The following is a 20,248-nucleotide window of genomic DNA, read 5'->3' on the forward strand; positions in this document are numbered from 1 at the left end:
GGCCCCCGCCCCCCCCCCCCCGCTTCCGCCGGCCATGATTCATGATTATGCTTTAATTGTTTTGTGTTTTATTTGGATAATAACAACGATTTCTACCGCCACCAAGGAGGTTATGTGCACCGACGTCACAGTCTGGGTGTCTATTCCAGTTTGTTTATATCTAATAAATAAAAAGTGAATTGATAATAAAATACGCGACGACTTGGTAACGAATGGCAGATGTTTTTTTTAGATCCAGCTGTAGGGGGCGTCCCATTTTTCGTATTCCCACCATGCATTTCGGTGGAACACTTTTTTTGTGTGGAGAACTCTATCTTGTATTTCTAGTATCTTTGGCGTACAGCCATTTTTTGTCAAAGAAAATTTGATAATCTTGACAGGGCTTCAGTGTTTTAAAATTGTTGATGGCTTTTAAAAAGCTATTTTACTAGTGGTATATAATGTTTTCGTAACTCATGATACCTTCATCAGCTTACTGCATTCATGCTGATGAAGGCCAGTGGACTGGCCGAAAATTTCTTTTGAAAATAAATACAGTGTTCAATAGTCTACATGCCTTGTTGTCATTATTATTATTATTATTATTTTTAATGCCATTTTTTCCCCCAATTTACAGCATGGAATGGGAATGCCATCATTGAGTATTCTACTCCACGAGATTGTCAAACTTCTGTACTATGCTGGATGTAAAGATGTTGTCATGATCCGTATTGGTACATCTGGAGGCATCGGAGTAGCTGCCGGTACTGTGGTTGTCACGGAGACTGCCGTGAATGAGATGCTCAAGCCGCAATATGATGTTGTAAGTCATGAAAAAAGAACACAAAATCAGAAAAAGGTTCTACCACTGTGAATGAAATTATGTGCTGTGAAGAGCTGCCTGTACATTTAGTTAATTGTTTTATTGTTTTATAATATTTGTTTTTTGGGTTTTTTTTAGGTTATCTTAGGTAATACTGTTAGCAGAGAGACAGAACTGGATAAGAAATTGATGGAGGACTTACTAAAAAGTAAACAAGAAGGGGATCAGTTTGAAGTTGTTAAAGGGAAAACTATGAGTGCTTCAGACTTTTATGAATGTAAGTAATTTTGAGTATCCTGCTGCATTGCAATACCCGCTGCTACTCTCACTAAGCGCAAGCTCAGTGGTCTAGTGGTTACGGCACCAGGCTAGTTGTGTGGAGGTCGTGGGTTCAGTTCTCACACGTATAACTTGCAAATTATTTTTCGCAAGTATTTGGGAACAATCGTGTATCTAGGAGTATTAAAATGAGGAGATTGATGGGACAGTGAAGATTAAGTGGGGGTGCTAGGGGGCTTGATGATTAAGTAAGAAGGCACTAGCTCATAAAATAAGGTGATAGGTCTGGGGTTTGAGCTTTTTTTTTGGGGGGGGGACCCTGTACACCCCTAGATATGCCACTGATTCTCCTGTTAGATTCTGTCTCTTCAAAACTCTTCAGCCCCTCCTATATGTACCATAACATATTCATAATGACCAGGCCCGTAGCCAGGGGGTGTTTTTATGTTTCGGGCAACCCCCCTTTTTCTGGTGAATCTTCCCCCTCCCCTCCGAGTTCCCAAATGAGTCCTCCAACCCCCCCCCAACTTTTGGAGGGGGGCTTACACCTGGTTTTAATCACCTTCTTAATCAAAAGGCACATTTTCATCATTCATTCATTCATCATTCCTTAAACTAACGTTAGAATACCGCACTTTCGGCGGTAAAGAACAATTAAAACCTCATAAAAAAGGCAACTAATCCGTTTACCTATAATTGAATCCAAGGACACCAGTGTTAAACACTCAGTATTTATCCTTGATAATGTGTTAAATCCAATTAATATAGTGAGATAACGTAACGTTAGTTTATCGAGGGCGGGTTGAGCTAATGTGCATACCAATTCTAAGCCAATACAGTATATGATATATTTTTAAAAGTCAGCTAATAAGCTACTCATTCAAATTATACCCTGGGCTTATGCCTGCAGAGAAAAGGCTGGTACATTGGGATGTGGAGAAACTGTGGTAAATGACTGTAGCAATGATGAGCATGTCACTATGAATGTTTTCTGTACAGTAGGTAAATGTAAGAAATAATATTTCCATATACCTGTATATTGTAAATTCTAAGAATTTGACTAATTTTTCGCATTATGATAAATTAACACTGTGACAGATAGCTGGCATCAAATGTTTAGAAAATATCAGAAGTGAATGCTTAGAAAACAGAAACTACAGATAGCAAGACAAGGATCAAGCTACTGGTAGTAACTGTAATAATCAATTATCTCTGCCAAGCATGGTTTACATTCCAGAGAGTTTAATTGAAGGGCAGTGTGCTAATGCAATAAATGCTAGTTGAAACATAAAGAGCTAATTATTTGCAGTAATATAATTGATTGTTACTAATTTATGAATTATGAAACTTGCACAACAATGGGTAGGCCTACGATCAGTTTACCTGTTTGCCACGAATGTAAGTCTGCTAATCTTCCAGGAGAAATGCTGGCTGTTGAATAATGTTTGAGGTACTCAGTATGCCATCTGTGCCTGCACATGTAACATTGAGGTGTAGTGCAGTACAGATACAGATTATGGATGTAGTCTGGTTTCAGCCTGTATTTTAACCCACTTTTAGTGGAACTAATGGCACCATGGGAGGTGGGTGGGCTGAGTCGGAACCCTCTGTTTACCCCCATGGATTTGTTTTATTTAAACTTTGTAAATGCCGGACAATGCAGTCGACTATGTTCCTAGATTTAAGCAGATTTTTTTTGTAAGTCTTTGCCTCCTGAATTACCACAATCAGAATTATAATCGTTAAATTATAATCATAATCATCATAATTGTAATCAATATCAAAGTCATTATAACTACCATTATTCATCATTTTAGTCTCATAATGGCCCGCTGCCACCAGCTGAGAGGCCTCCATCAGTCTAATATCAAGCCTTCTTTGTACGGCCTAGAAAATAACCTATTCATATTTGTTTTTCATGCATATTTTCTGATTTTATTATTCAATAAAAGTGGCAATTGTGTTTTTTGTACATCAGGGTCATTATGTGTTGAAGAAATAGTTGAATAATAAATGGCATTTTGTATAGGTTATTCAGACCCCTAGTTGGTTTCTGTCAGCAAATTCCTAGAAATCTGTTCAACAGTACGAATTGCAGTTTCAATTTGTTTAAATTTGGAAACTGAAAGTCCCACAAGTACATGGACTGGACAGCATTTTGTAAGTCTTTGCCTCTTGAATATTACCACAATCAGAATTATAATCGTTAAATTATAATCATAATCATCATAATTGTAAGCAATATCAAAGTCATTATAACTACCATTATTCATCATTGTAGTCTCATGGCCCGCTGCCACCAGCTGAGAAGCCTCTGTCAGTCTAATGTCAAGCCTTCTTTGTACGGCCTAGAAAATAACCTATTCATATTTGTTTTTCATGCATATTTTCTGATTTTATTATTCAATAAAAGTGGCAATTGTGTTTTTTGTACATCAGGGTCATTATGTGTTGAAGAAATAGTTATAATGGCATTTTGTATAGGTTAATAAATGGCATTTTGTATAGGTTATTCAGACCCCTAGTTGGTTTCTGTCAGCAAATTCCTAGAAATCTGTTCAACAGTACGACTTGCAGTTTCAATTTGTTTTAATTTGGAAACTGAAAGTCCCACAAGTACATACTGGACAGCATGTGTTAAGAGCTCTATCCACACTATATCAAGTTACTATATGCGACAAATTTGTGTGATGTGCCCATATATTGCAGGATGATATCATACTACTTCCTAATATGGGGATATATCACAGATTTTTGTCACAGATTTTGATAGTCTGGTTAGGTTTATGTTCTTCCATTGCTCATCTGCATCTACTGTGTTTTGTTATACTCTTGACTCAACATTTGCTAGTAGGCTGAAATTGTTTGAAATCTTCATTATATTTTAACACTGTTCAGAGACAGGCAGATGGTGATGGAATTAGAAATAATGGTGTTGAGTAGAGGGGCATAGGCTTAGCCAGCAGTGGGTTGTCTTTTGGATAGCAATTATTTAGGACGGCCACTTTTACCATGATGGCTTGGACGGCTTGGCCTATAGCCTAATTGAGCCTGGTCTGCCTTTAGCAAATTCTTTATATTCTTCGAATTTATTATCAAATGTTACATTAAACAAAAACTTAATCATATTTACGTTTGATAAAAACACCTTTATTGATTGAATGTACGTTGCTTTCATACCAGATTCCCAAAAACACTATTCCTTTGAAAACAAACTTCCAATATTAAAACACCTTTAAATGCCCTCTAAAGATCATAAGGTCCATTTCGGACAGCCTATTTCATTTTTCTGGCTAAGCCCCTGGTTGAGATAAATAAATAGATTGTATGCGATTAGGTCCTTATCTCAATCCACTAAGTTTATATGTTGGTAGATATTATATACATGTAATTCTCAAGTTGGTGTGCCCGATTCCAATGTATGTTCCGGATGCAAAGACTGGATCTTCACTATGATTGTAGTGATATGACAAGCGAGATGGTTTACTTTAAATAACTGAACTGACTACATCTCTTCTGGTTATAATGCAAAGCGTTTATTTACTATTCGACTGCATGGTATATACAATATATACAAGTAGGGTTGTGAGACGTAGTGTTTCCTTCAAGGTATCAGAAGGAAGTCCTCTCTAGATAACCAATACTTTACTTTTCATACAAGCTTGGGGTGTGGTGGACTTTCTCCGATGGGTTGAAAGATATCACCTTATCCTAATCATTTGACTATTACATCATTTTGGGGAGTTTCTATTGGTCAGATACTATAACAACTTTGGGGGTAGAACTTAACTTATATTTTGTAACGAGCTGTCTCTCAATTGAGCTTATTTTATAAATCAAATGTATGGAATTAACCACTTGGGCTTTTTGTCATGAATTGGCTATTGTCCTGTCAAAGACTTCATATATAACAATTAAGAAGACGGTTTAACAGATGCCCACTGGGTTAGTGAGGTAATGGGGTAGTGAGGTAAAAGTTCAGTCCAATGGTTTTATTGATTTGGCCTATATTAAGTTATCTTAATATTATATGTAACAGTAGGTCAATGACAATTAAATACACAGTCTTAGCTGTAACATTGTGATGGTTCTACTACTGGGGCGATGCAAGATTTGTCAGTAGGGGGTGCGTGAAAGTCGACACCACATCAGCCCCACCATGGTTGGGGCTAAAGTGTGAATATTTTGAGAATATGAGCCTCTAGATGCCCGGAAATAGCACTGTCATACCTTTAAAATCTTAACGCTAATTCATATCAACAATACAAATACAACAGGGGGGTGCGGTCGCACCATCTGCAACCCCTCTGCATCCGCCCCCAGCTAAATAGATATTTCCGCTAAGTCCTGCTCCTTGGATAACATTGCGAAGGTCCAACAGAACAAGTGTAAATGTACGTAAATATGTGCATTTGTGGGACAACACATAATATGCAGGTTCGTAACCTGGCATCCTGGAGGAGTGCGAAAATTGAGAATGTGGAACTATTAATGTTTTAACTCGCTTGTGCAGCCCCCCCTCCCCCAGCCTACACCTGTGATGTGTTTGTAAGGCATATTCCTGGCTTTGTTCAGATTGGTCAATTGTTAAGTTAAATTGGAATTCTGGAAGGATCCATTGCCATTGCCTCTGGTTCAATTCAATGAAATTTACAATAGTGTATTGTCCTTCAGAATAGACTTGCACCATTGTTTCTGCATCCAATAAAGGCTATGACGTACGCCTGCCCTACAACCATTGCACTGCGAATCAAGCTTCGCACCCTGTGAGCTCTAGACGACACGTCACCGTCTGCTGGATGTTGGTGGCAGGCTGAATGGATCGTCGTTAAAAAATGATCCGCTGTATGTGCGTTGTCCGTTGCGTTCTTCATCGAATCGAGTTGCCGATGACCGTTGGCCGCCTGGAGTACCCAGTTTGAAGAACACAAAATTGTTCTGAAAAAAGCAGATTTTTTTCCCCCGGTGTTCTGCCCAATTACCACAAGAATGACACCACTAATAATAAATAATTTATCCTCAATCCATGCACTATTACCACAAGAATGACCCCACTGATAATAAATAATCCATCCTCAATCCATGCACTATTATTTAACGACGTAAATTAATAATATTCTTATTATGTTATATTTATTTTATTGTTATTAAAATTTGGGAGAAATAGTTATCTTAGTTGAAAGAAGAATTTTTTATGATCTTGTTTTATATTTTTGTACGAATTGAAAAGGAATTAAATATATGTTACTTTGAATGAATGAATAAAGAAGAAATAAATGTATAATTGTTTCATTGATACAGTACTTTCTATAATACTTATCATGTCTACTGCCCTCTTTCATTGACTACAGGAAAAAAATACTGTAGTGTAGTCAATGCTTTTTGTTATTATTGGTAACAGAAACCATATTTATGTAGGTTACCAACACAACCACAATGTAACTTGAACAAAGGATGTAGTGTAGGAACATTAGCCTTTCAGAATTTTATATTATTGGAAACAAAATTAGAAATTTGAACTTCAGGCCTATTGTTGTTAGATATCAAAACGATAGTTTATTTGTATTTATAAAAAAATTGAAAGCATAAAATCATTAAGACTACTGCTAATATACATCTACCTGATGAAAGAGATTTTTTAATTCACATTACTTAGGAGGCAATACTTGTTTTGTGACCTTATTTTTTGGAAGATCATCAGATGAGAGTGGAAAAAAATAAAAATAAAATTTTGATTGTGCAAAAAAATCTGAAAAAATAAATAAGTAAATTGAATTATTGAGTCCTCACAATAATCGTTGTCCAGTGTGTATTTTGATCATAATTCAGTGTGTACATTATTAAAAAAAAACAAAAACAAAGAATGTTTTTTCTTATTTAGCAAATAGTTTTGCCAAAAACATCCAGAGGAGAAAATAAAAAAAATGTTATTGGTCAATTTAAATAGTGTAGTAATGGAATGGTTTAATGCTTTCACTTTATATAATTAGGAAGAAATAATATATATCTGATTTTCAGAGATTTCAAGGCAGCGGAAAACGTAATAAAAGTAAAGAAAAACTTTAATTTTTTGTTGAAATTTCCATTTTTTTTGTATCAGTGGGTTGTGCTAAATGGCCAAAAATATAATTTTATTTTTATTGTCATTATTGGGAGGTAGCAGGTATGCTAAACAAGGTATAAAAAAAGTCTTGCCTTATGAGGGCAGTGTTAATTTTGCAGCAAGTTCAAGGACCAAGTGCATGTTCAAGGACCAGTGTGCTTTATGTGATACAATACTTGTTTTCTTATTTGGTTTGGCCCAATAAAAAAAAAAAATGATTACAGTAGTTTATCACCACCACCCGCATGTCTTCTATGATTTTGGAAAAAACAATTTTTTTTTTTTAATTTCTGTTTTTCATTTAAATAGTAAATAGTTTAATTGTTTGTATTATCTCAATCATGTCAATCAAATAATTTTTTTTGGGGGTGGGCTTCATCAGTTGTACACTTCTTAATCACGGCAGTGCAATTTTTGTAAAAACCCAGCAAGACTACTGCTGCTTTTAAAGTGCAATAATTACTAAAGTTAGTCTACAAAGCACGACCAGTGTTTTTATTTTATAAGTCAAGCTGGCTAACAGCTTTATCTGAGTCTATTATAGTAATCAGATTATGATTGTGGAAAACCATAGGGATAAAATTCTATTTACGAATTAGCATTGATGCATGGTAGTTTTAGTGTACTGGCACCTTCATATTTTGACTAGTCTTGTTTGGTATCACCTTGTCTTTTTTGATAGGCCTATGCTTTATCTCAAATAACCCAATGAATCAAGCAATATTTATTGTCGACAATACAACACAGTACAATCAAAATTTGTATCCAGGAGCTTAAATAAATTGTTAAATATGCAAAAGATGTAAGAAATATATTACTGTTATATTACAGTCATTAAAGTTACAAAATATAAAACAAAACAAGCAAAAGAATAAAAAAAAAATATAAAAGAATAAAAAATATGAAGAAAGAATATAAAAAAAGAATATGAAATATCACTCAGACCCTGGCAGCTTTGAATAGTAAAACTACTTAAGTAAGCAACAAAACAGACATCTCCTTACTTTAAGTAGAAAAATTGATCTTGGAGACCTTAAAAAACTATATTTACTTTGCAACATTGCAGTTTGTAAGTAATTTTAGCCATGGTAACAAAAAGTTTATTTAGAAATGCATAGTAACCATTTTTGATGAGATGGGAACTTAAGTGGTGAGTTATTGACTAATATAAGGAAACATAATCAACTCTAAGTGTATAAATGCAAGATATTATGTGTAACAAATTAATTTTGAATAGATACTGCAAGATTGATGTATTACTAAGTACATCATCCAAAAAATACATGTTTATATGGTTTTATCTAATTAGTGATTGGTACAGATCCACTTAAATAAAGAAACTTTAAAAAAATAAATATTGTTTTTTTAATATAATCATACTACTATATTTTCCAGTATATCATGTTTGTGAGAATATATAAATGCACATTTTGAAATAATAATGCTCTTGTATATTATGATGAAATATATATATATTGATCTCAATTGATTTTATAATGGCATTGGGCTGTTTCCACCAGTAATGGCATTGGGTTGTTTTCACAGCAGATCCATTAGCGATCACAAGCTTATTTTGTTTGCGTTGATTACATATTGTCACAAAGGTACAAAGAAATCATCAATATGTGCAATTTATCTTTCTTTTTTTTTTCATTTTCCATTCTGGTAACCGGTTTAACCTGGCAAGTTAATCAGCTTATGAGTATACAGTATTCAGAAATAATAGTAGTGTTTCACAGTGTTTGCAAAATACTGTGATACTTTAAATTTGGCATTGCTGCCTTGTTAATTACGGAATTATACAGCTGCCGGGCCTCAATATCCCATGGTTTGACCGGGCCTTCTGCAGAGTTTATGGGTGGAGTCCAGGGAATGTAGTAAGGCCCAGAAGAATTGGCTTTTTAAGTGTTCAGACTCTAAATTTTAATGATTATAAAGTACAGTGCAACTATCATTTCAAGACCCCTCTTAATCCAAGACCCCTTTAATTTGAGACCACTTTTCCAGAAAACCAAATTACAATCTTCCATCTATTAACATTAAGCTAACCTCCAAAGGGAGACCGAACTCCAAGACCACCCCGGAAATTTTCAGTTCCCAAATGTAGTCTCGAATTGGAGGGCAAATTGTAGCAGCTGTCCGAAATACGGTGGTTAACATTTTTCATCACTTTTTTTTATTTATGTATACCTGACCCCTCTTCATTCCTTCGGAAGGTGGTTGTCCTGGGTTTTAATTTTCTTTTCTTATGATAGACAACAAACTCTACTCTTAACAGGAAATATCAATGTTTTAGAGCATAACAAGAGCACCAAATATATAAGAGTTACAAATGAAATCAGTGTTTTTAAAGTCTACATTTATATTGTTTTATTGTTTATATCTATACTCTGTTAGAATATGAATGTGATACTATTGTATATAATATAATATGATGTATGTATAAAACTTATATAATATATTTTTCAAACTAAGGATCTGATGCTGACATATGGTAACTTGGTTTTAAAATAGTGTATACCTGTATTATAAATTAAAACCATTTTCTTAAATTGTGATGTGTTTTGTCATCTACTATAAGGTCAGGGACGTTTGGATGGTGCTGTGTGCGAGTACACTGAAGATGATAAAATGGCTTACTTAAAAAAAGCTGAAGAAATAGGTGTAAGAAATATTGAAATGGAGGCCACTTGCTTTGCAGCCATGTGTAAGAAAGTCGGTATACCAGGTAATATTTTGTATACTAACGCAGTCATCTTCTAATTAATGATTCTTCCACTTAATGAATTTTTGCTCTAATTTGTGCAGCGGCGGCTAGTCTAGGAGGTATTTTCTGTGGGGGCTAAGTTGTCCGACAGGGGGACTTGCTCCTAGGCCCAAGCTGGGAGAAGGGTTTGATGAGATTTTTTTAAGAATAGGAACCTCTGAATGGCCAGAAATGGCACTCTCAGACTGTGACAGGCTTGGTGTGGGCCTATTTTTATATTTTTTTATGGTCTGACTGCCCGACGAGCTCTGTCCGACAGGGGGACTTGACCTGTCGGTGGGGGGTAAGGCCCCACTGCCCACCCCCACCCCCCTGCTGGCGCCGCCACTGAATTGATGGCCTACCAGAGGTGGTGAGGTCCATGAGAGAAATGAATCCAATATCCTCGATGGGGTTCACTTCCTCTGGCGGAATGTCCAATTTCCCTGATGGAGCATAAGGGTGGAGCCAAGAACATCCCAGAAATTGTCAGAGGTGGCCCAGGGGGCCAAGCCAAAAGAAACTCTTACAATTTATGAATTTAAAAGGCTTTATTTAATTTTAGGGTGTCATATTCCCCACAACTGCCACCCCTGCCTAATATGTAATAAAAATTTTGTAATTAAAGAGCAAAGCTATATCTGTATCTGTACAGCTATATATGTATCTATACAGCTGTATCTGTATCTGTATCTGTGTCTGTACAAGACCATAAAAACCCTTATCCCAAAAGTGGTCTTTAAATAAGGAAGACCTGTACTTTTATTATAATTCTTAACATTACCTTACAGAAAAGCATAATTCTTTTTTCTTGTATTTATTCATGGTTTTCTCAGTTATTTATTATAAAAGGTAGAAAAATTTTCTCATGTTAAATAGATATCTAAAGATCCCTCCAATCAATGACCATCTCCAATTAAATATTATCTTTTTAAGGCCTCAAATAAATGTCTGTTTAGCAAACCTGCCGCCCACTAATAATGATGATTTTGAAAAAAAATAAAATTTTATTTTTGGCCAATTAGTGCATCCGTAGCCACAAAAAATGGAAATTTCAGAAAAAAATAAGATATGTGTATTTCTTCCTAAATATATTGATATAAAAATATTTAGCCATCCCATTACTATGTTTCCATTCAACAATAAAATTTTATTTTCATTTTCCCCTCTATCTGGATGTTTTTGGCAAAACCATTTGCTAAATAAGAAAACAAAATTTTGTTGCCCTCCTCTGATGATCTAAAAAAAAAAAAGGTTTCTCCTGTATACTTAATTTGTTTTGTTTTAACTGTCTCCATAGGTGCTGTTGTCTGTGTGACTCTGCTTAATAGGCTCAAAGGTGACCAAGTAAGCACGCCAAAAGATGAACTCAAGGCTATGGAGATGCATCCCCAAAAGATAGTCTCAAGATACATCAAAAATAAACTATCAAAATTGTAGAGAATACAGCCAATGAAATACAGATTTTATAAAAGTGGGTAAAAGGTAGCATACACCTCTATACTGACAATTCTCTTGTCATATCCATTCTTAATCTTGATTCCATACAATTGCTACACACTAACACTGACAGCTTTCGGTGATGGTGATCCGTCGGTCGAATCGGGGAGCCTTCCCGGGTTGTATCGGGGAATGATACACAGTACAACAATTGCACTGAAAATCACTGTAGCAACAGTGCAGTGACTGTATGGAAACCAAACTTTAGAGTAAGTTGAAATGTTAACATGTAAAGATTTTATAGTCTTTTGAAAAAAATATATATTGTGTTCGAATGCAATTAAATAAGAATGATGGTGTGCATTTAGAATACTATAGCTTTTAAGCATTCTATATAATACAACTTTTTATAAAAGGATTCTACTTTTGAAGCATGTCTCTTGCCACAAAATACTGTATTGTTTCCAGATTTAATTTTGGTGTACTTTTGGTGTTTAATGTGGAAATAGGTTGTACTTGAATGTCATGAAATATGTTTATAAAATTTTTGATAGGCATAAGAGAAAATATTTATAAACAAAAAGCAATAAGAATAACAGTAATAATACTTCAATGATGTATTATATAGTAACAATTTCTCAATTATAGATTTCATATATTTATAGTATTTAAGAAATTGAATTATATTTTCTGACATCAAAGTAAAACTCTATTTCACAAGTACTAGATTCCAAAATTAATTAAATTTATTTATTAGAATAATTATTGATGAAATATACAAAATATCAGATTTGTAATATTTTACAGAAGGTTTAATTTTTATGTGAGATGTGGGAAATGTCCAAAGATGATTACAGGCAAAAATATTGCGTGTAATATTCATTTTTACCATGATGTTAGTACAGAATTTACACACAAATATTGTAAATACTCATAAAATTTACATTTTAATATAATAATCATGAATTGACTTTGCAAATTAGCATTTTTTCTTTTGTTATTTCCCAACATTTGTATTTTACCATTTCATAATCTTTATTCAGTCAAAATAATAGGTTATTATAAAAAAAATTATTATGGCAAGTAACATTAGTAATAATTAAACATCCAGTACACCATATGTGAAAACTATGGTTTTTGGAAAAAAAACAACATTTTTTCTTTTGTCTCACCGAAAATTGGGTTTTCAGTGAGATTCCTCTAATTGTTATCAGCAGAATAATAATTAAAACTGTATGTTAACTGATGCTGTTAATATAAAAACCAACCATGTTGTGGTTCGTTTTACACAAAACTAAGTAAATTGTACTTAAGATTAGATTGCTGCACTAGAATACACAGTCATTCACAGGATTTAATTTTTTTCTTAAATTATTGTTTTGCAAAACATCCTGATTTCTCGCCTCTTTTCTTGGAGGTGTAATTTTCTCTTACTCTATCTCTAAACGCTCCGAGATTTCGCTACCAAATGTGGTTTTTCCAAAGCCGATGCTCGTGGGATCGTGTGAGTTTCCTACCTATCCGGTCCTCAATGCGGCCTGATGACTGACGCTGCATGTCTTAAACTGCGGTGGTGGACCTTTTCTATCATTCGACACTATTTCTACACCTCCAGTTGTACTCCTACACTTTTGGTGTCCTTAGGGAGGTCGGCTTTTACCTACCGGAACCAGAACTAGCAATATAAATTTACCTCAGTGATTCAAATTGTACATTAAGGTTTACTGTGCCAACGTAAATTTACCTCAACAAGACAGTGGCTGCGCCAGTGGGGAAGGGGCTTTATTATAAGCCCCAGTTGGATATGTTAAGCCCCATGTTGGCCTCTCTTCGTTGTAACATTTTACCCCCTTATTGAAATAATTCTTTATGCATTTAATATGTTCTACGTCTCGTCTCGTAACAGCTTAATTTTATTTCTGGCATTACTCTTTCTTTTTACTATTTTTGAGTATACTGTGCTTGTGCAGATATACTCTACCCTGTGGTAGTGGAATTTTTCTGTAAAATGGAATGTGAAGGTTCATTTAATTCATTTCATTTGACAGGCATGCCAAGTACAGTGTGAATGTAGTTTTATCAGGAATTTGGAAATACGTTTTAACAAATGACCAATGGGATAGCACCTTGTCCGGTAATGGACTATGTTTAGAGTAATTTTGACCTAGATTCAGCAGTATACTCATGCTCCGATGAGAAGCCTATTTTTAATATCTTCTACTCAGAGCTAGCTCTTGCAATGTTATAACAATGTAAATGTTTACACAATGATAAATTACTGCAGTTTTTCTAGGCACCCGCTAGTTTTCGGCAAATGCATTAGGATCTAGGAGAGTCACTTGAATCCTTAGTGGGGCTCCAGATGACAATGTCTAATTGGTCTCTTAACCTGTTATGAGATGTTTTGAAATGTATTATGCCTAAAGAAGAATAAGAATTTAATTTGAAAGAATATTTCTCTTTTTTGGTTTGTTGATATTTTGGAAGGCATAGTGTATGATATTATATGATGAATTGAAAATCTATAAAATAAAAACACTAGTAGCACTTTTTTAGCGACTAACATAAATTGTTATTACACAAGATTTCGCCAGCAGTGTATGCTGGCTTCATCAGGTGCAGCAGACCCACGAGTGATCCCAGAATTAAAACGAACACTAAACTCTTCAAAACCTACCTGATGAAATGATAATATGATACTCTATTCCAATAATATGAACTCCACTCCAACTTGATGTTTTTTGAGATGCTTTTTTATTTTACTTGGATGTTTTCTTCTTTTACTGCTTATAAATTTAAAACTCAATTCAGCTCTTTTGCTGCTATGTTTGATTAATGTAGTGTATAATAAATAGTTATAGATTTATTGTTTCTATTATAAATGCATTTTTGATTGATTGATTTATTTAGTATAAGATTTATTTGCATGTGCAGCTGTATTAAAATAATTACATTTTTTTAAAAATTTTAACATTTGAAATTGTATGTTCATTTGATTATTAGGTTTTGCTTGTCTTTCTCGTGTGGAATTATGAATATGTTGATTAAGTTAATATTATCTTTTGGTTTTATGAATTACATTGTCCAAATTGTTTACATTCATATTTTGAATTTGGGGGTTGTTTATTTCTTATAAAATAACATTTGCTAATAATACTACAGAGAGAAATATATATATATATTATAGAAATGTTACAAATTGTAGGTCTGCACTTGTTTGTTTTTGTTGTTAAATTGTGAGTGCAATTCTATTCAGTAGCACCATCCAAATACAATAATACAAAAAATCTTGATTCGTCATCCAAAAATCGAACTTTATTTTATTTATTTACTTAGGCACACAGCACATGCATCAAGGATTGTCAGTAGCGAATATATCACTGTCCTACTTGTGCGTGACAATCCTTTTTACAAACAAACATACACACACGATGTTTTACAAAAACTAAATCTCTGTTATGAGATTTAGGGAGTGGAGTTGTTTTTGGTCGCGAGAAAAATCCTGCAACACTGACAGGAATTGGACCGAGGACCACTGACCTACCCCACCCATCAGATTCGCCAATGCTCAGATTAACGGGAATAAAATCATCGTAACTGTTGTTGCACTTTCAGCAATAGTTTGTCCCTCTTTTCTTTATTTTATTTTTCCTTTCTCTTTTTTTTCTGTGGACCATATAGGGAGGGGTGGGGCGACAGCTGCGCCCCTCCCGGCTGGAATTCGCCTCATCAAGTTGCATCAAACTGAGCTAATAATTCGTAATTTCAAATTACGAATTAGTAATTCGAAATTTCGAAATAGTAGCGCTAACATATACTTCTGGCACGAATGGGCTTTCGTAAAATTAGGGTGCTATAACGCCGTAATTAGGGGGTTATCGTAATTAGGGCATTATAATGCCGTAATTAGCAGGGCCGGCGGAACGTTTTTTAAAGTGGGTGGGGGGCCCACTTATAAGATGAATGGGAATATGAATCATGTAGATCGGGAATCAAACCTAGGTGGTGGGGTCAACATTCCTCCCCCGGGAAAATTTAGATTTCTATATGGCTGGAAATGACCTTTCTCGACTTTTGAGCTAGGTGTCTAATGACTTGTTCTTCAAAATTCAAGGTTTTCCCCTATTGAAAACGGTCAGGTAATTTTTTACCATTGTTATTCAGTAAATAGGCCTTATGTGTGTATACATACATAGAAAAAAAAAATAATGAGTAGTTGCATACGAATTTTCCATGAATCGATGAATCCCAAAAAGGAGGGGGGTCCTAGGGTTTTCCCCCGGGAAAATTTTGATTCCTAGAAGGCGGGAAATGAGTTTTCCCGACTTCTGAGGTGTCTTTTAATTACTTTAAATTCTTCAAAATTCAAGGTTTTCCCCTCTTGAAAATTATTATAATGAATCAGTGAACCCAAAGAGAAAAGGGAGGTTCAGGTTCTTCTCGGGAAAATGTTGATTTCTAAAAGGTTGGAAATGTGCTTTCCCGACTTCTGAAGTATCTTTAGTGACTTTAAAAGTTCTTCAAAATTCAAGGTTTTCCCCTCTTGAAAACGGTCAGGTAAATTTTTCCCATTGTTATTACGGTAGATAGGCCGTATGTGTGTATACATAGGCCTACACAAAAAATTGAGTAGTGGCATACGATTTTTTTTCGATAAATCGATCGATAAATCCCAAAAAGAAAGGGGGTCCGGAATTTTGATTCCTAGATGGCTGGAATTGAGCTTTCCCGACATTTGAAGTGTGTTTTAATGACTTTTATGTTGTTCAAAATTCTAATTTTCTTAATGTAACAAAAAAAAAAAAAAAATCAGCTCACGGGTCCTGAAAAGGTACCGGTAGGTCTAGAATTCTTTTTTTCTCCCCCTCCCTTTTTTTGTTGCCCAAGGGAGGGGTCAGAACCCATGATCCCCCTCCCCCATATCCGCCAATGTGAATTGCGAGAAAATGCAACTCGGTCGGGTACTGGATAAAATTCTCTTTCCCAACCTTCTCCTCCTCCTTCCCTACTTCTTTTCTTGCATTTCCGATCATACAAAAGTCTCCAGACATCATACCCCCCCCCCCGTTCCGCCGGCCATGATTAGAACGTTGTAACCCCGTAATTAGGGCATTAAAACGCCGTAATTAGGGCGTTATATCCCCCTAATTACGGCGTTATAAGGCCGTAATAGGGCGTTATAACGCCCTAATAGGGCGTTAACGCCCTAATAAAATTTTTTTTTACTGTTTGGCGGAAATCAGCCACCGTAATATACTTAGCAGTCCGAATAAACCAAGTCACGTGCAATGCTGTTATGCGAATTTGATGATTAAAGGTTTGTTGTACAATAAACAATCATTTTCTACACCATTGGACCTTGAAGCTATAATTGAAGAAATTATACATAATGCGAATAAGTGTAAACAATTGATTTAGAATGTATGGCTAGGCCTAGCCTTGTTTAGTTATTATATTACATCTGTCTAGGAGAGCCGCGCCGCTTCCGCTGGTAGTACTAGGCCTAGTAGGCATTGACTAGACTTAAGTAGGCCTAGGAGGAGTACTGACATAGGGGTCTAGGCGTATTGAGTATTAGGGCCTAGGAGGAGATTTTAATAATAAATCATCATATCAATATCACCCTCACATGACCATCACCATCAGCTTAAGTGTCATCAGCCTGCCTGACCATTATTATACCTACACTACATGATGAGCATGCAAAGTCATCAATTTTTATATAAAATTAAACCTTATTTTAAACTCATTATCATAAATAATTTTATCATTTTTTGTCATTCATCAATATCATTTTACTGTACTTTTTTTGTTAGCATTTTACCGATACTGCTGCTAATTGACCTAATTCCGCTAAGCACCGCTCCTTGGATGTTGTTGTTAAGATCCCACAAAGCAATTAGCATAAATGTATGTTAATACATGTATTTGTGGGACATGCGTGTATTCCTGGCCCTGTTCTGATTGGTCAGTTGTTAAGTTTGATTGACACTCTGGAAAGGTCCATTACTACAAGGTTATATAAAAAATATAAAAATATATAAAAATATAAAAAATATAAAAAAAAAAAATTTGCATTCACAAAGCTTACAAACACATTAGTGGATCTTTCCAAAATGTGTCAATCAAGTAAACAACTACCAATCAGAACATACCATAGAATATGCTCTTGTTTTACACAATTGTTGCTAAAGGTCCCACACAACAACAAGAGCGTAAAAGTATGTAAACCTGTGCATTTGTAGGACAAACACATCCAATTGGCGGGGCTTTCATAGCAGTAACGTCCATTTGTGTGCAGTGCTACAAATGTTTATTTATCTCTGCTTTCATTTGGTGATAGTTGTGGATTGACCAATTCTAGAATCAATGGAAGAGGTGTCCCAGCCTGCCTGGTCCCAGCCGGCCTGGTCCCACCACCAAATTTTTTTTAATTATGAAAGAAATGGGGAAAAGGGGAATTAATTATATTAAAATTTTATTTTGAGAGTGCCATTTCCAGCCATCTAGAGGTGCTAATATCATAAATTTTCTTAACACCAATAATATTTTCTTACCATCAATAATATTCGGTTTTTAGAGTAATTATAGATTATACTGTGTTGATTTCTAATGTGATTATACTGTGTTGATTTCAAATGTGGTATATTCCATTGGTGTCCCAGCTAGCCTGACCCCATCCCTTAATTTTTCAAAATTATAAAAGAAATGGGAAAAAAGGGGAATTATATTAAAATTTAAATCTGAGAATGCCATTTCCGACTAAAAGGTGCTAAAGTCATATTTTCTTACAACCTCAAGCCCACTATGGAAGGGGTTGGGTCTTCACCCTCTACCTGTGATAATCTCTCCCTGGCCCCTCTATTTCGAATTCGCTGACCTGCCATTGCAATTGTTAAATTGTGTGTGCCACTAATTTTCTTGATTAGTTTAGAGCAGCTGCTGACCGCATGTGCCCTAAAATACTGTAGTTACAAATCCGATTATCATTAGTATTTATTACTATAGCCTAGGCCATTAGAAGTAGGGCGTAAAAGAAGTACTACTTATGATGAATTTTCTGCCAGGCCCTATCACACCAAAGGGCCTGGCAATTTTTGCACCTATCTACACCGCTGATTATGAAATAGAACATTCTAGAATACTAGTGTAATTAGTCGATATGATAAAAATAATATTAAAATAATAATCTTTTAGATTTATATAGCGCCTTGCACTAATATTTCTTTTTTCTTTCTTTATTTGCCTTTTTCACATAGCATACAGTTTTATAAGTATGTAAAAACATGATAATAGGCAAATTAGGAAACCAAAATTACGGTAGCCCCAAAACATTTAACAATGATTATATGTTATAACAATAATTAACAATGTCACAACAGTTACATGCATTTCTTGGTTTACTTAAGAATTATTCTATTTAAGATAAAGTTATTTGAGTTAATAATTAATACCTTTTTAATAGCGATTTTCCTGCGGGAACTGGTCTTTTGTGTTGATAGATTGAAGATTGTTATGTATGGTTCTTTGAAAAAGTGGTCTTGAATTAGAGGATTCTGAATTAAATTGGTCTCAATTTAGAGGGTGAGCTGTTACTTCAATTTCCATTCCTACAATAGTGGATTCCTCATCTTTACATTCACTATAAAGCAAAGGTTTAGAGTTTGTATAGACCTGTATATCTATTATATTAATATGAATTGTTATTGCTTTTTTGTTTCAGTGTTGTATCTCCTATTTGTTCCAGTATTTTTAATCATAATTTTAGTGCTGGTATGGAAGCGGAGGTCAAAGTGAGTATGGTAGTGAACTTTTTAATAAATATTTATTATCTCCCAGAATATGATCCAAGATTCAGTTATTTAATGCTACATGAGCCCTCGAGGGAAATTATTCGCAATCACAAATTCACAATCACATATTGTATAATAACTACCAAAATAACATTTAAATTAAGAAATGCCATCTTATTTTAAATGCAAGTAAGTAAACTTAAATCCCCTGAATAAGGATTGGCTATAATAGTGTTAAAAGATATACTTCCGTATTGTGGGCAGAAAAATTGTCTCCTTAAAAGGTGTGTCCCTTAATAGGGGTGTCCCAATGGAGGGGTCATTCACATTAATTATTATACAGTACCATTCACATGTCCTCAGTATGAGAACCACATTTTTATAATTTACAATATAATTGTAATATTAGGTCTCCCTCCAATTAAAAACCACTTTTGGTACTGGGGTTTCCATGGTCTGTAGCAAATTTGGTCTGTAATTAAAATAATAAAGATAAAAGACATGTTATTTGCGACCACAGAAAAGTGGTCCTTAACTGTGTGTGGTCTATAATTGGAATGCGTAGAGGGAGACCTGTAATACAGTATAATACTGTAAGGTAAAGATTAGTTAAAGTGCCATTTAAAAGACCAATATCAGTAGCACTGTATGATGTAAACAGTGTGGAAATACTGTATGTACCATCTTGGCCTCATAGTTGTGTTGGTTTTTGTGATGGTCTCAGGGTTTGGTTAGCTTTGTGTTCAAAAATAACAGATTGTTAATTGGTTAGTGGGTTGTATGCTTATATACAGGTTAAACTTGCTAAAGTCGACTGTGCTAAAGTCGAATAAATTTCTAAGGCGATCTTATTTTACATGCCAAATTGTTGTGTTTCCATTAATTACAATCTGCAAGTCAAATTTCATCTAAGTCAAAAAATATTTAAATGGAATTTTGGAATCGACTTAAACAAGTTCAACTGTAGTCATTATGTGTCTATATATGGTCATGATGTGCCTATATATGGTCATGATGTGATGTCATAGTGACCATATTTTAGACATGTCACATGTTCTTGTCAAATAAGCTTTGATAGTCTGGAC

General features: G+C 34.7%; 1 protein-coding gene across 1 annotated transcript; it reads left to right on the forward strand.

Annotated features, from left to right (window-relative positions):
* Positions 1-621: 621 nt before the first annotated feature.
* On the forward strand, positions 622-13,205 carry LOC117116894 (uridine phosphorylase 1-like). The gene is made up of 4 exons (XM_033261017.1): positions 622-802; positions 941-1,079; positions 9,766-9,912; positions 11,231-13,205. Exons 1-4 carry the CDS (start codon positions 623-625, stop codon positions 11,368-11,370), a joined length of 606 nt encoding a protein of 201 aa, XP_033116908.1. The 5' UTR covers position 622; the 3' UTR covers positions 11,371-13,205.
* Positions 13,206-20,248: the final 7,043 nt, after the last annotated feature.

Source organism: Anneissia japonica, unplaced genomic scaffold, assembly GCF_011630105.1.
Source record: "Anneissia japonica isolate Jap-2015-1 unplaced genomic scaffold, ASM1163010v1 scaffold1302_len1884557_cov193, whole genome shotgun sequence".
Taxonomy (NCBI): Eukaryota; Metazoa; Echinodermata; class Crinoidea; order Comatulida; family Comatulidae; genus Anneissia; species Anneissia japonica.